The sequence below is a fragment of the Vulpes lagopus genome, chromosome 8 (assembly GCF_018345385.1).
Source record: "Vulpes lagopus strain Blue_001 chromosome 8, ASM1834538v1, whole genome shotgun sequence".
Lineage (NCBI taxonomy): Eukaryota > Metazoa > Chordata > Mammalia > Carnivora > Canidae > Vulpes > Vulpes lagopus.
Window position 1 is genome coordinate 32,038,271 of NC_054831.1, and position 14,512 is coordinate 32,052,782.

The 14,512-nt window shown below is 36.3% G+C and overlaps 1 protein-coding gene across 3 annotated transcripts in view; it reads right to left on the minus strand.

The window, feature by feature from the left end:
• The window catches only part of PALLD (palladin, cytoskeletal associated protein), a 400,423-nt gene that overhangs the window by 361,342 nt on the left and 24,569 nt on the right, over positions 1–14,512 (minus strand). For all 3 annotated transcript variants that reach the window (XM_041766121.1, XM_041766120.1, XM_041766122.1), the window contains exon 2: positions 12,081–13,072. In XM_041766121.1, coding sequence (XP_041622055.1) covers positions 12,081–12,991 — 911 coding nt within the window. In that variant the 5' untranslated portion in view covers positions 12,992–13,072. The remainder of the gene's footprint in view (positions 1–12,080; positions 13,073–14,512) is intronic.

Here is a 14,512-nt window from a genome sequence, read left to right on the forward strand (position 1 = left end):
GCTCTGTTTACAAGAGAAAGAGAGAGACCTTGGCTAACTGGCTTTGATGGTAGAAGTTATAACCCCATGGGCCCACAAACTGCAGGAATGGAGATTGTTCCTACTAATCAAGATGCTGAGTCTCCATCAACGATGACACAATAGAGTGACTAGAAGTATACACAACATAAAGTTTTCTCATGAGGACCAGGAAATCACTGGTCATGTTTCCTTTCTTTTCCAAATTTTCCATCTTGGGCAATGGAAGGAAGCAATTCATGAACATTTCACTTTTCAAGAAATAATGACTACTGTGTTAGGTGTTTCTAATGGCAAGCTGGGGCCCACCCAGACTTTGCTGGGGCACCATTCTATAAGAAATTCTTTGTGTTCCACTCTGACTTTTTGGATGTATAGGGTAATGCTAAAAAGTAAAGACTCTGGGCTATTGGACAATTTTCATAAGCTCTTCATGCTTTTATTTCTTGTTTCTAAAACAGAGATTTTATAATATTATAGCTCGCTGGACCTAATATACCACTCATTATACGACACTATTATTTCATGAACTATTAAGAAAGAAAAAAAAACAGTATGCAGTACCGAAAAGGCAAACAGCTCAATTAAAATGACAAAACAAACAGTTCTGACCAAATTTGTGTATATACAATCACAATCGTATCATAACTATGGTCTGATAATGATTGTGAAATGCTGTCTTCTGCAAGATGCATTCTAATTATAGACACGTTAAAGTGTGACAAAGTATATATCTTAGTACTCAAGAAATATGGTAGTCTCTACCTTGTAGGAATAGTGAGTTTATCCGTGAAAAGAATGTCTGGCATGTGCTAAGTACTCAAGAAATGTTGGCTATTAATATTATTATATATACTGTTTTTGAAAGGGGGAGAGGGAGCATGTTGGGGGGGAGGGGCAGAGGGAGAGTAAGAGAGAGAATCCGAAGTAGGCTTCACACCCCGCATGGAGCCTGCACAGAGCCCAGTCTCATAACTCCAAGATCATGATCTGAGGCAAAATCAATAGTGGAGGCACAACTGAGCCACCCAGGTGCCCCAATATCTACTATTATTACTAGGAAAATGATAGCAACATTTATGAGGTTTTAATTCCCATACTCTCAGGAAAATAAAGAGGAATTATTTTAACTTGGGACTTTAGAATGATAAACAAAGGGTTTGAGAATGGCTTAAGCTTCCTACAACTTAGTGGTCTATGTAATTCTGCACAATGACTGCACAGACATGTATGATGAAGTTGAATACTACAGTAAGTTTCAGGTGTTAACTTAAAAAGTTTCCTCATGAGGGCCTGACAAAGCCTCTAAATATTAGGAGTGCCTAGGCCTAAGCTAAGTCTTTATTTTTGACCAAATCATCTTTTTTGTGAATAATACCTTTATAGTATCATTATTCTAGAAAGCTCAGTAGCCCATGGTGTTTCCTTCATTATATCCAAATTCATATAATGATATAGAAAATTCTTGCTTTTTTTTTTAATAGGCTCCATGCCCAATGTGGAGCCCAATATGGAGCTTGAACTCACGACCTTGAGATCAAGACTTGAGCTGAAATCGAAAGTCAGATGTTTAACTGACTGAACTGTCTGGGTTCCCCAATGATGTAGAAAATTCTTAATTTTTGTCTGTGGCAGTTCAAAATCCAAAACTGAAACAAATATTTTCTACTTCCTCTTCTTTTTTTTTCTTTTTTTTCTACTTCCTCTTCTTAGCCTTCATAACTGTATATCTATTGCGCTATGTATAAGCACAATTGGAATATTCTCTGCTAATGAAATTGATCTGTGATAACTTCTGTGATGGCAAAAATGATTTTTTTTACTACACTGTATATAATAAGTCTTTCAAGTAACATCTTGTTTCATTAATATATAAGTATTTGTAAACTTAAATGTAGAAGTATATGGGAAAGGTCCTATGCTTAACTCATTGAACCACACTGTGTATCAACCATCTTTCAAGGTTTCAAGTAATATCTTCTTTCATTAAGATATAAGTGTTTTCAGGGGCACCTGGATGGCTCAGTTGGTTAAGTGCCCAACTCTTGATCTCAGCTCAGATCTTGACCTCAGGGTGGTGAGTCTACGCCCTGTATTGAGCTCCACACTGGGTGTGGAGTCTACTTTTAAAAATGTGCATGTGTGTGTGCGTGTGTGTGTATGTGTGTTTGTAAATTTAGATGTAGAATATGATGGCAAAAATGATTTTGAAGATCTTTCAGGCTTTTAAAGACAGAACCAATTCACTTCAAATATAAATTTTCTTTTTTTCCTTTCATATGTCCTCCCTTCCTTCCTTCTATCCTCCCTTCCTTCTTTCTCCTCATTTTCACCTTTCTCTTCCTCTACCCTCTCCTCACCCTCCTCCTCCTTTTCCTCTTCCTTCTTCAAAGATTCTCCTCCAAGACTTGGAAATCCTTTTCACCAGACTTGTTTTATATTTTCCCCTTAGAAAATACTTACCAATTCCAACAACCAAGACTAAAAGCTGTTACTTTAGGAAAAAAAAAAATCCTGTTTCCTAGGGTATTTTTATTTAAGTGTTCTAGCCCACATGTGAACCATATAACCACTCATTGGAAACTTGTTTCTGTGGCCTAATTTCCTCTATGCTATTATATAGAATTAGACTTCACTCTTACAACTCATGATCAAGAAAACAATGTTTCCACTTGGAATTAGTAATTCTTCTGCCAGGAAAAGCTTTTGATTGGGTTTCACTATCAGTGCTCACATGACTAGCACTTTACTCCTATTCCAGTACATGTTCAATATGACCCTGTTTCTTGGCTCAAAGAAATTAAAATTAAATAGGAAAGAATCAGTTCTATTGCTACACATCACTTGAACACATCAACTGGTAGAAAATCTTTGTTTGCATCTGGATCAGCACAGTAAGCTGCATCAGGTTTCAGACTTGCAATTGTCTTTGCTACAGTTGTATTTATAAAATAACTCCTTTTAACCGTCAAAAGAATGCATCATGGAAGTGAAGTTCTTGAATTGCTGTAATTATGCCTAAACAGGTTCAGTGATCCATTATGTGGCCCTGCCTCAAGGCAAATGAAGAAACATGTCAAGAAGTACTTTAAGCAGCTCTACAGAAAAGACTTAAGACATTGAGTAGTTTTGACTGTGAATGTATCCATCCCAAATTTCAGAGTCAAATTTTTTTCAAAACAACTATTTCACAGTAGTTTGCATAATAGTAAATTAAACTTCCAAAACCACATTCTTTTCCTTTTGAGAGCTTTGCTGTATGGTATAATACTTAGTAGGAAGAAAATACAAAATCAAAGCCAATTTATCTAGCTGGGGGAAAAGCCTGCATTTGTTACTCCAATTATTTTTAGAGTTTTCTTCCTGCTGAAATTATTGGAACACAAAAACAGGGAGTGGTTAAAGTGTTAGGGAACCACTTTCAATTGGTTTTAGTAAGTATTTCACAAAGAGTCATGAAATTAACTCAGGAAAATTGCTAAACAATTTTAAAAGCAGCAAGAAAACAATAGTCAGAGACTTGATTTTAGAAGGCTTTCCAAGTTGTCCGGAGTCCACAATAAGGCTGACCTTCACAGCTTTGAGGTTTGGGAAGAGAGGATGTGGGGATGATTAGTTGTAGGAGGAAGGGTAGAGATGGAAAGAAATTACTTATCTTTGGCTCTAATCCCACCCCTGCGGCCATGAAGGAACAGAAGGCCAAGTGAGGTAAAAGTTACTAGACAATGACAATAGAGATCAGGGGACAATATCCCAACAGCCCTTGGCAGCCTGGGTATTGATTCTGACCTTGAGATAGGAATCTGAGACTCACTGTCCAAACAGGATTAGAAACATGTTTTGAGATATATTGTATTCTTTATATATTATGTTTAGCCTTTAAAGTTGAAGTGTTCCCTCTCTATAAACCCTACACCATTGGAAATATGAGCAGTACAAAAGAAAGTTGTAGCATAAAAATTTTAAAGAAAAAGAAGAGATTCAAAGATTTTTGAGAAGGTAGAGTGTAGGGAGCATGTAACAAATCAATGACAATAAACAATAAAGGTGAACACTTTATAATAATAATAAATAACTTTATAATAATACCTTAATATTTATTAAGCTATGTGCTGGCAGAGTTCTAAATTCTTTACTTATGTTAATTGACTTAACACTCAACACTAGAGGTAGGTAGTTTTATTATTCTCATTTTACAGACAAGGAAACTGAGGCAACAGAAACAATACCAATTAATGTTGTAGGGAAATAATAATGTTGAAAGGTGTTCAACATTTCAACAAAATGAAACAAAGGTTTCAACATAATGTTGAAAGGTGTACAACAAATAATGTTGTAGGGAATAAATAATGTTGAAAGGTGAAATAATTTGCTAACATGACTGGACATGTGATAGAGGCCAGATTCACACTCTTGCTTCAGTATCTTTATGATCAGCTGCAAAACCCTTTTGCTGTTTGTTCTGTAAGCATTTTTTTTGTAATGCATAAACATATATTTCTTAATTGTAAAAGGATTTTCTGACCACCTTTATTTCCTAGGAAAATTTGTGTTGATGTTTGTTTATTTATCAGTTTTCTTGTTAAATCCAGAAACTTGGCTATCAAGATGTAAACTGAAATGATGGAACCAATTCTTTAGAATAGATCCTACTATCTGATTTGGCTGCTGCTACTTTATAACTATATACCAATGATTGTTATTACTATATTAATACTCCATATTTGCCTTGAATATCAAGTTTGCTTCTTGATTCATTGAGATATCCATATGAACAGCATTGTGTACAGTAGAATTGGCCTATCACAGCATCACAGGTTCATGGGTTGGCCAAGAACAGATGATAGGGCAGTTGCTGTCACTCTGTAATGTTCAAATTGTTAAACAATAGCTCCACAAAACAGAGCCAATATTTCCTGGGTTCATTGATACTGAGCTACCTCATTTTACTCACTGGTCTACAAAAGCAGATTCAATATTCATTTGAATATAAGTTTAATTCATATTAAACTGCTTTTAGCAGTTAAAGCATTGTAGAGGTATAGGTCATTTTTCACATGGGAATTACAAGTGGGTGGATATTGGATGGAAATAGGGGTTGAGAAAGAATGAAAAGGATAGGAAAGAGGATAAATAGCATAATAGGGCATATTGCCTTAATTTATTAACTCATAAAAATCACCTATGAGGGGGAATCAGAGATAAGTTTATTTCATTTCAATGAAAATAAAGCTGCTACTCTGTTGCTTAATCTCCTTTGGTTTCTAGTTCAATGGTAATTTGATGTTGAGAACACTAATTGTCCCCTGTAAAATACAAAAGACTTAGTTTCTCAAGCCAATCCAAATGTATGGAAAAAGAAAACAATTAAAAGATTTAGAAATAAATTAAAGGAAATGATAAAAGAATAAGAAAAATAGGAACCTAAAACATTTTTTGAAGATTTTATTTATTATTCATGAGAGACACAGAGAGAGACAGAGACACAGGCAGAGGGAGAAGCAGGCTCCCTATAGGGAGCCTGTTGTGGGACTTGATCCCAGCACCCCAGGATCATGACCTAATCCAAGGGCAGACCCTCAGCCACTGAGCTACCCAGGTGCCCCAGGAACCTACAACATTAATTGGTATTGTTTCTGTTGGATTCTGCCCCATTTTGCTTGCTCCCATTTACCACATATGATAATATGGGAGGGATAATTGGGTTGGTGAAATGACAATATGCAACTCTTGTTAGTCTTCAGATTTTCACTATTTCAAAAAAGGTACCACGTGTGTATGCGTGTGTGTGTGTGTGTGTGTGTGTGTGTGTGTGTGTCTAAATGCAGGAATTTTGTCTTGGGAATGAGAGACTCATATACAAATTTCTCTATCCTCTGTAGTCAATAAATTGGGTAGACTAACCATAGAAGATCTCTGGCAGAAGACTGAGTACATATACCATTCTATTGCCATGAATTTAAAATAAGAAAAATTTTAAAAGCTTTAAAACAACTAAGACAACTCAGAAAATTGATGAACTTATAACTCATGAGGGCAAACACCGAAGAGCCAGCGTATCTAATTTGCATTGCTTACCACCCAGACATTTTCTAGATGTTATGTATAGACTAAATTATGCCATTCATTTATTGGAAACATTGCTGTGAACATACCAAATACATAACTGGGATAGTAGAGTAAAATAGAAAGCTATTATTTTTCAATGAGTATAAAATTAGCATGAAATATAGCCAGGAGTGAAATTCATTTATATATTCAATTCATATTTACTGAGCACCTGTTATATGCCAAGCACCATTCTAAGCTCTAGGGACACAACAAGAATCAGATGGCAGTCCCTATATTCAAGGGTTTTATATTCTACTTAGGAAGACAGACAATGAAAAAAATTAAACAAGTAAAATGCAGAATTTATTGGATAAGTTCTGTGAAGAAAAACAATGAGTGAAATGGAGAGTAAGCTGGGCAGGGCCTTTTCTTTACATAGAGTAGTTAGGGAAGGCCATACTCTGAATGAAGGTGATATTTAAGGAGAGATATGAAGGAGATGAAGGATCTAATCCTGCATATATCTGGGGAAAGAGGAAACAGTATGTGCATAAACCCTGAGACAGGAACACACCTGGCATGTCAGAGTATATAGCAAGAACACCATTGTAGCAGGAGTGGGCCAAACAGGGGCATGGTAGGAGATGAAATCGGAGAGATGGTGCCTTACTAATGTTTATAGGGCCTACCAATTTTACTCTGAGTGAGATAGAAGGCACTGGAAAGCTTTGCACTGTGTTGTGACCACAATTTCATTAAAAAGGATCATGCTAGGTGCAATAAAGAGTATAACGAGCAATGATGGAAACAAGGTGACAGATTAGGAAGGTTATGCAAATATCCCAGGGGAAGATGGTGGTGGCTTAACCCAGCCAATGTTGACGTCCCGATTAGTGGTCTGAAGTGGTCTGATTCTAGGTATATTAAAGGCAGAGCCAACTGCATTTGCTGGGTGGATTGGATGATGTGAGATGTGAGAAAATGAAGAGCCAAGGATGACCCCAGAATTTTTCTCTTAAATAGCTGGAAGGAAGATTGTCACTTATTGACATGCAGAAGATTTAGAAAGAGAAGGGTTTTGGAGGAAAGGAGATCCACAAGTTCAGTTTTGGATATATTAAATTTGATATACCTATTAGATATCTGAGCAGAGATGTCCAGTAGGCAATTGGTAATTACATGAAAGTTTAGGTTATGTACACCTTCGGCTTTATTGTATATCACAAAATTATTCCCCAAATTATTTATACCTATTTACATTTCATGTTCATGTAACAACATGGTCAATCTTTCATTCTGGTAATCTAATGGTAATATCTGGTGTCGCATTGTGAAGATACTCTTTAACAAAAAACAAACAATACTCCTGGAACTCTACCATCTGAATCTTAACAATCACCACATGTTTATAACCTACTAGCTAGTGGTGCTATTGCCACATTTTCCCAAACCAAAGTAGTCAATAACTGGAATATACTGATACTCCTAGGAAAAAAAGTGAATCGGTGGTTTGTTTCTATTTTCTTTTGAGGAGATGGAAATTTCTACAGACAGCATGCATAGATTTGATATGGCTAATTCTCTTGTTTTGGGTTTTGATGATGATCAATGTCTCACTAATGTAAACTAATTTGGAAGCATTGGAGGTACTAGATTTTTGATTTTTGAAGGAAAGAATGTAATTTTGTATATTCATTAAAACTTTACTAGGCTAATAATGATGATGTAATAGCCTCCTTATGATTAGGTGTAATTGTACTTAGAATATTAAATGTGCTTGGACTACTGCTGGACTCGCTTTTACTGCAATAAGTGGACATTTAAAGGTGTTTTTCTCTGAGTATGTTCACATTTACCTCAAAATACAATTTGAATATGAGGATGGTTTGGACTACTGTTTATAAATTGAGAATAATTTATTTTGTTTGTAGTTACTTGATGGGGAATTTCTGCTTTCCCCCATGCCCAAACATTTTTTCGTTTATGTTGATTGACTTACTTTGCAGTATTAACTTACTGCAAAGAAAGAGAATAACCATGAATGGCTCTGTGTGTGTGTGTTTTTTTAATAGAAAAATATTGTGGAAATTATCAAGATATTATTTTCTTTAAAGGTATTTGGAATGAATTCCAGGTGGCAGTTTTGCTCATCTCCATTTCTGGAGCTTGTCAGTAAGCCATCCACAACAAGCAAAACAGTAGTGACAGTGGCCAAATCTTCTTGTGAGTCACTCAGTACCTGATCAGGAATTAGAAGAACTGAGTTATATTCTAGTCTCTATGATTAATTAATTATTTTTCTATTAGTAGGCAAATAATTCCCTATTTCTCAGTTTCTTTAAAATGGTTTGAAATATATGGTTGCCATAATAAAATATTTTTAAAAATATAAAGCGAAAATGAGAGGTCTCATTTTTATAGTACTTTTGAACTAAAATTCTTCGTGAATTTTTCTCCAACTCACAAAAGCTGAGAGTGGAGGGAACAGGGAAAGTGAGTGATGTAAGGGAACATGTTTTATAACTACTATTATAAAGTAGTGCATGAGAAATACCAAACACTGGGACATATCAGAAAAATGTGTAAATTCTGACTTGATTTAATTTAATGTAATAATTCAAAATGTTAACAAATAATTTGTGTGTAATTTGAGTAGTATCTAGATTGTATACAGCCTCAGTTACTATACATAAGCTTTCTTCCACCAGCCTTTCTCTTTTTGTTGAGGTTGTGTTGGAACTATGCAAAAATAAAGAAGGAAAATACATTTTTTTCAGTTCTCTTTGTGGTTATATCTGATATTTATGCCATATATTTGTGGGAGAATAAAGTAGAAAAGCCTTGGACTGAACTGGCCTGGCTTCGATCCTACTGTTTCCACCAATCCTCCCTTTTGCTGGGACCACTTTATCTACCTTCATTAAGTTTCACTATGTCCAGTTTCCCAGACCAAATTTCTATTCAGGCCAAATTTAAGTAGCTCCAGGCCAGCACCTTAGTAGCCCAGCCATGTTAGTCTAACAATTTGTTTCCCTATTCTGGACGCAGCACAAGTTTAGTCACTAAAGTCTCACCTCATTTAACCATACCTGAGTCTCTATTTCCTGAACTGCACCTCTCCTATTGTCCTTTGGAGCAGTAGCCTTGCCTTTTCCTTAAATTCCTGAAGGGCAGAACTTTCTCCCTGTGCTTCAGACCCTGTATCTGGATGCAGATACCTGCTGCCATCTTTTCCTGTGATGCATTTCTTTGAAGAAAGTTGCACCACATCTTACTCACCTGCCCTATAGCTGCTGACTTCTCAATAACTGAAATGTCTCTATGCTTACCAGTCATCGTCTGTTGGTCTTCTGCTTATTGGTTGCTTCAGGTTCCTCTGATACCCCTTGCTCTCTATGGGTCCTGTTACCTGCTTCTGGGATCTTAGGAGGTAGCCTAGCAATCAATAGGTCTGTGCAATCTCTGGGTTTAGAGTCTCCTGGACTGACTGAGTCTGAGCCAGGTTCTAAAATGCTCCAGAGGAGGGCACATTTTATTAAAGGTAGTGTTCTTCATATGAAGTTTCCTTCAAAGAAGATGATCTTTTTAGACTCTCATGTCTCATGTGGAAAAGGAACTCAGTGTTCTTAGGCATTTGGTATACCTACAAATGCATAAAAGAGAGTACCAAAATCTTTGGAACAGAAATTAAGAAAATCCAGTACATTTCCCTCTCAAAATACAAAATAAAACAAACAAAAATTCCAAAGAATACAAAAATGACCAGCTAATTTTAAACAATGGTGCATTTCATCTAAGACTTAATTAACTCTAGAAGGGCATAACTTGTAATGTTTAAGGACATTGGTCATGGACTTTGCTAGACCAGGAGGTGACAAGAGAAAACTAGTTAATAATTCTGTAGTTACTAACTAAGTTAACGCCCTCAATCCCAGTAAAAAGAAGGGAAGACAGAAGCATGAATTTGATGTTCCCCAAATTACTAAATGTTTAAGTGAACCTTAACATAATAATTATGGTCTGCTCACTTGAATGAACCCTTTGATATTAAGCAGAGTGTTTTTGTCATTTTTGAAAGGGCATAGTAGTATATTTACTTGCCACAGTAATATGTTTGAAAGGGGCTTATTTTGTTTTTTTGGTTTTTTTTTATATTTTTAAAAATTAAAAAAAATTTTTTTGAAAGGGGCTTATTTTGGAGGTTAATGTCAGTGGAGTCATATGTAGTATGAAAACCTGTGAAACTGTTTTGAATGACGTATGAAAGTATTAGTCATAAAGAATTATTTGTTGACAAGATTAGTAGGTTGAAAGCAATCTAAGTAGAATCCAAAAGAACCACACAATTTCATCTCCATCATAGGCAAAAATGATAAGAAAAATTCTGTATCGAAAAGATACATAAATGCAGAATTTAGGATGACATCTTGAATGGAATGAATCCAGTAAGAAGTTTTTTACTGCCCCCTGCTGTCAGTTTCTAAAAGAAATATAGTAAAATTACTGTAAAAACTGACTCCCGAGGAATTAATTGAACAAATTGGTTGGAAAAAAAAAATTCCCTGCCTTTAATTACACCACTTTTTAGCCAATAATGCTAATGTTTACTTCATGTTTGTGAGCAATAACCTGTCAAACTAAGAGACCAACTCTAGCGGAGTGTCTATTAGTGGATGTAGGGTAAGAGGTCAAGTTTGTGGCTTGTGAAATGCTATATTAATAAGAATGTACCAGTATTGCAATTTTTAGCCAATGATGCCTACTTAACATTTTGCCAAATTTCACAATTTTGAGTTTACTTTTTAATATTTACGTAATCCAAGTAAAACATCCTTCATTAATAAAAGCAAAACTTTCAAAATAACTGAATGAATAAATGGCTTATTTTTGTAGTATAATCCAGTTTGTAATGTTATTTTCATTTTGGCATATAAAATTAAGTAATGAGAAATAATAAAAGTATTAGGTACTACTAACACAGCAGTCACAAGGGGCAAAGCACTATTTTATTTTTTCACATATTATTTTACTTGGTCCTTATGAAATAGAATGAGGTAGGCATTATTTTAATTCCCATTTCACAGATAAAAAAACTAAGTCACAAAGTAACTTGCCTCAATGACACAATTGGCAAAAGGTGGAGCCATGATTGGAAACACTGCAATTTGATTCCAGAGTCACCCTTCTTTAACTTTTTGCAGAGAAAGTATGAACTCTGCAAGAAGGAAGAACTCTAGACATTAGAATAGTCATGGGGGTGTAAGTGTATATGGATTCCAACTAGCCTCATGCTCATGTAATTGTTTGCTTTTTTGTTTTTTGTTTTTTGTTTTTTTTGTTTTTTGGTTTTTGTTTTTTTGCTATACCTCTGGCTGTAGTGGCCAGAGCTGGTGTATGAGCGACAGACCTGTATGACTTTCACCATGGTTTATCTTTCTTTGTTTCCTTGGTTGCATCACATTGAAGGTATGTGGGTATGCTTTTTTAAACTGAATATGTGCCCACTTAGCCCAGGCCTTAGATCAGATTATATATTTGGGGGTAAATCTTGTGGTTGGCCTCTGCATATCTGTGCCTTACATCTCTGTACTGGCAGAAAACTTCCAGTTTTCCAGTTTTTAGCCACACTTTCAACCATCTTCAGCACCTCGTATTCAAGTTATGCACACACTTTCATGGTACCTTAAATGAATCAGTTTACATTTTAAGTTTCCTGGGATGTTATTCATACCAGAGTCCTATTTAATGACCTATTTGTGCTCCTCTATGCCTGTCTGATACTTTGCCTTCTCCTTAGCAGCACATGGTTCACGATAACAGGCACATCCCACCAGTGATATCTACTACAACTGGTATTTGCGATTCTGGGATGCTTTTTCCTTGCAGGTATTTGAAAACATCATGTCAGGCTCCAGAGGGCTCACTATACAGGAAATTTCTTCTCATTGAACATTAAAGTAAAATCAAAAGTCAACACAAATCATTTGATATTCACGATAAAAAGTTCTTACCTGACTCGAGGAGTTGGGTTTCCAGTGACTCTACACTCCAAGTAAACTCTACTTCCTTCTGCCACTTCTTGGCTCCGAAGCTTCTGGATGAATCGTGGAGCTGAGGGGAAGTGGAGTGCATTCTGGGGCTGTGGGTGAGAGATGTTATTGGTTGGCACTGCCTTGTCCTGGTCTGCTTGGTAGCAGTGCCTGGATTTGGGTAACTTGACCTTCGCTTCTATCTCCTGTTGGTCTCCAGTGGGGCTCTGGCTGGCTGAGGCACTCATCAGGGTTGACGGCTGATTTTTAGGAGACAAGTACCCACTGTCTGGTGATGAGGACTCCCCAGTTGGGCTTCTATTTCTTGGCTTTGCTGCTTCTCTAAATATGGATGTCAGCTCCTCAATGAAATTAGCTGCCTTGTCACATAGCTGGCTCTGGGGGCCAGTCTTAACTTGATATGCTGGTTTGGGCTTTACATTTGTGTTGGGAGTTTTTGCACCACGTTTTTCAGCCTTTCGGAGGCTCCGGATATAGCTGGGACTGGCAAGCAAGGGTGATTTGGCAGGTTTCCTCTTTGAAGCAGATGAAGAGATACGGTCAGTCTGTTCTGGCAGAGGTTGGACAGGTGTTGGCCTGTTACCATGAGGTCTTCCTGAAGAGGTTGGTTCTCCAAATCTGGTCTCCTTATGGGAAGGATTTTCACAGACACTTACAGGAGAAGTGTTGAAAATCTGTGAGATCTCCTTTTCTGAGTCAAAATCTTCTGTTTCAGAGTTGGCTATCGCTCTCCGGGCCAGATCAAGACTCTTGTTTATCTCTTCCTGGCTGAGAAAAGCAGAGAGCTCAGGGAAGAAGTCAGCCTTCTTGCTTTCTTCCTGCATGTCTGACAGGGAATCGTAGAAGGAGTCATGGGAGGAAGTCTCCGACATATTTCAATAGTCTTCATACACTCTTTGTTTGCTTTCAACAGGAAGGCCGGAGGCACTGGAAACCAGTTTATTTCTTGTGTTCTGCAAGACGACATAGAGAGAGTTGCCGTTAGTAGTAATGGTTGTGTGTGTGTGTTTGTGTGTATTATCATAATACTACTAATTTACAAGTTGGGAGAAACATTAAAGTGAACAAATAAAGTTTTGTAAAAATACTTTTTTCTCTCTTATTCAAGTTGGGAGAAATATTAAGTATACTTGCATTTATTATTTATCACTTTAATTTAATATTTTCCCTGTGAGTGAATATTAAGTATCCTACTAACCACCATTGAATAGCTAAAAAAAAAATATCTGCAGCAGGCATTAAAAATATAGTAGGGCATTCTGCTCTTCTTAGAGCCTCCTTCTTTTCTATCTCCCCCCACTATATACCTCATTAAAGCTCTGATTTCATTAATGTTATGAGATTAGTGGCTTATTGATACTTTAAGTAAATCTGATTCTGTTTATCTCACTCTAAACCACAAATATATTTGGATTTCAACTTTCATTTATCTTTAATTTTCAATGAAATACTTGAAATCTTGTTTCATTTTTTCCTTGTGTCCATTTATATGCATTCATATTTACTCATTCAATAGTTATTTCAACACATAATTAATAATAACTTATTAAGTTTCAGGTGCTAGAGGTATGGTCATTTTCTAGACTGGAGATTGGCAAATTGTTTTACCAAAGGCCAAATGTAAATACTTTTGACTTTGTGGGCTGTACATCTCTGTTGTACAAAGACACAATGCCTCTGGCCTTCCTGTTGAAAACAAACAAAGAGTGTATGAAGACTATTAAAATATGTCGGAGACTTCCTCCCATGACTCCTTCTACGATTCCCTGTCAGACATGCAGGAAGAAAGCAAGAAGGCTGACTTCTTCCCTGAGCTCTCTGGTTTTCTCAGCCAGGAAGAGATAAACAAGAGTCTTGATCTGGACTGGAGATCAACTTTGCATTGCGACATGACTGGCCAATGACAATATATAAATGAATAAGGATGGCTAAGTGCCAGCAAATCTTTATTTATGGACACTGGTATTTGAATTTTATATAATTTTTACATGTCAAAAATATTATTTTTCCTTTGAATTTGATTTTTTTTAACAGTTAAAATATATAGGGACACCTGGGTGGCTTAATCAGTTCAGCATCCGACTCTTGATTTTGGCTCAGGTCATGATCTCAGGTCATGAGATCAAGCCCCGTGTCTGCTTGGAATTCTTTCTCTCCTTCTGCCCCTCCTCCAACCTCCCTCTCTCTCACTGTCGTCTCTTAAAAAAAAGAAAAGTATATATATATATATATATATATATATATATACTTTTTAAGATTTTTTAAGATTATATATATATATATATATACACACACACACACACACACATAATTGTTAGTCTGCAGGTCACATAGAAACAGGTGGTGAGATGGATAGATGGATTTGGCCCAGGGTTTGGGTCAGTTTGCTGACT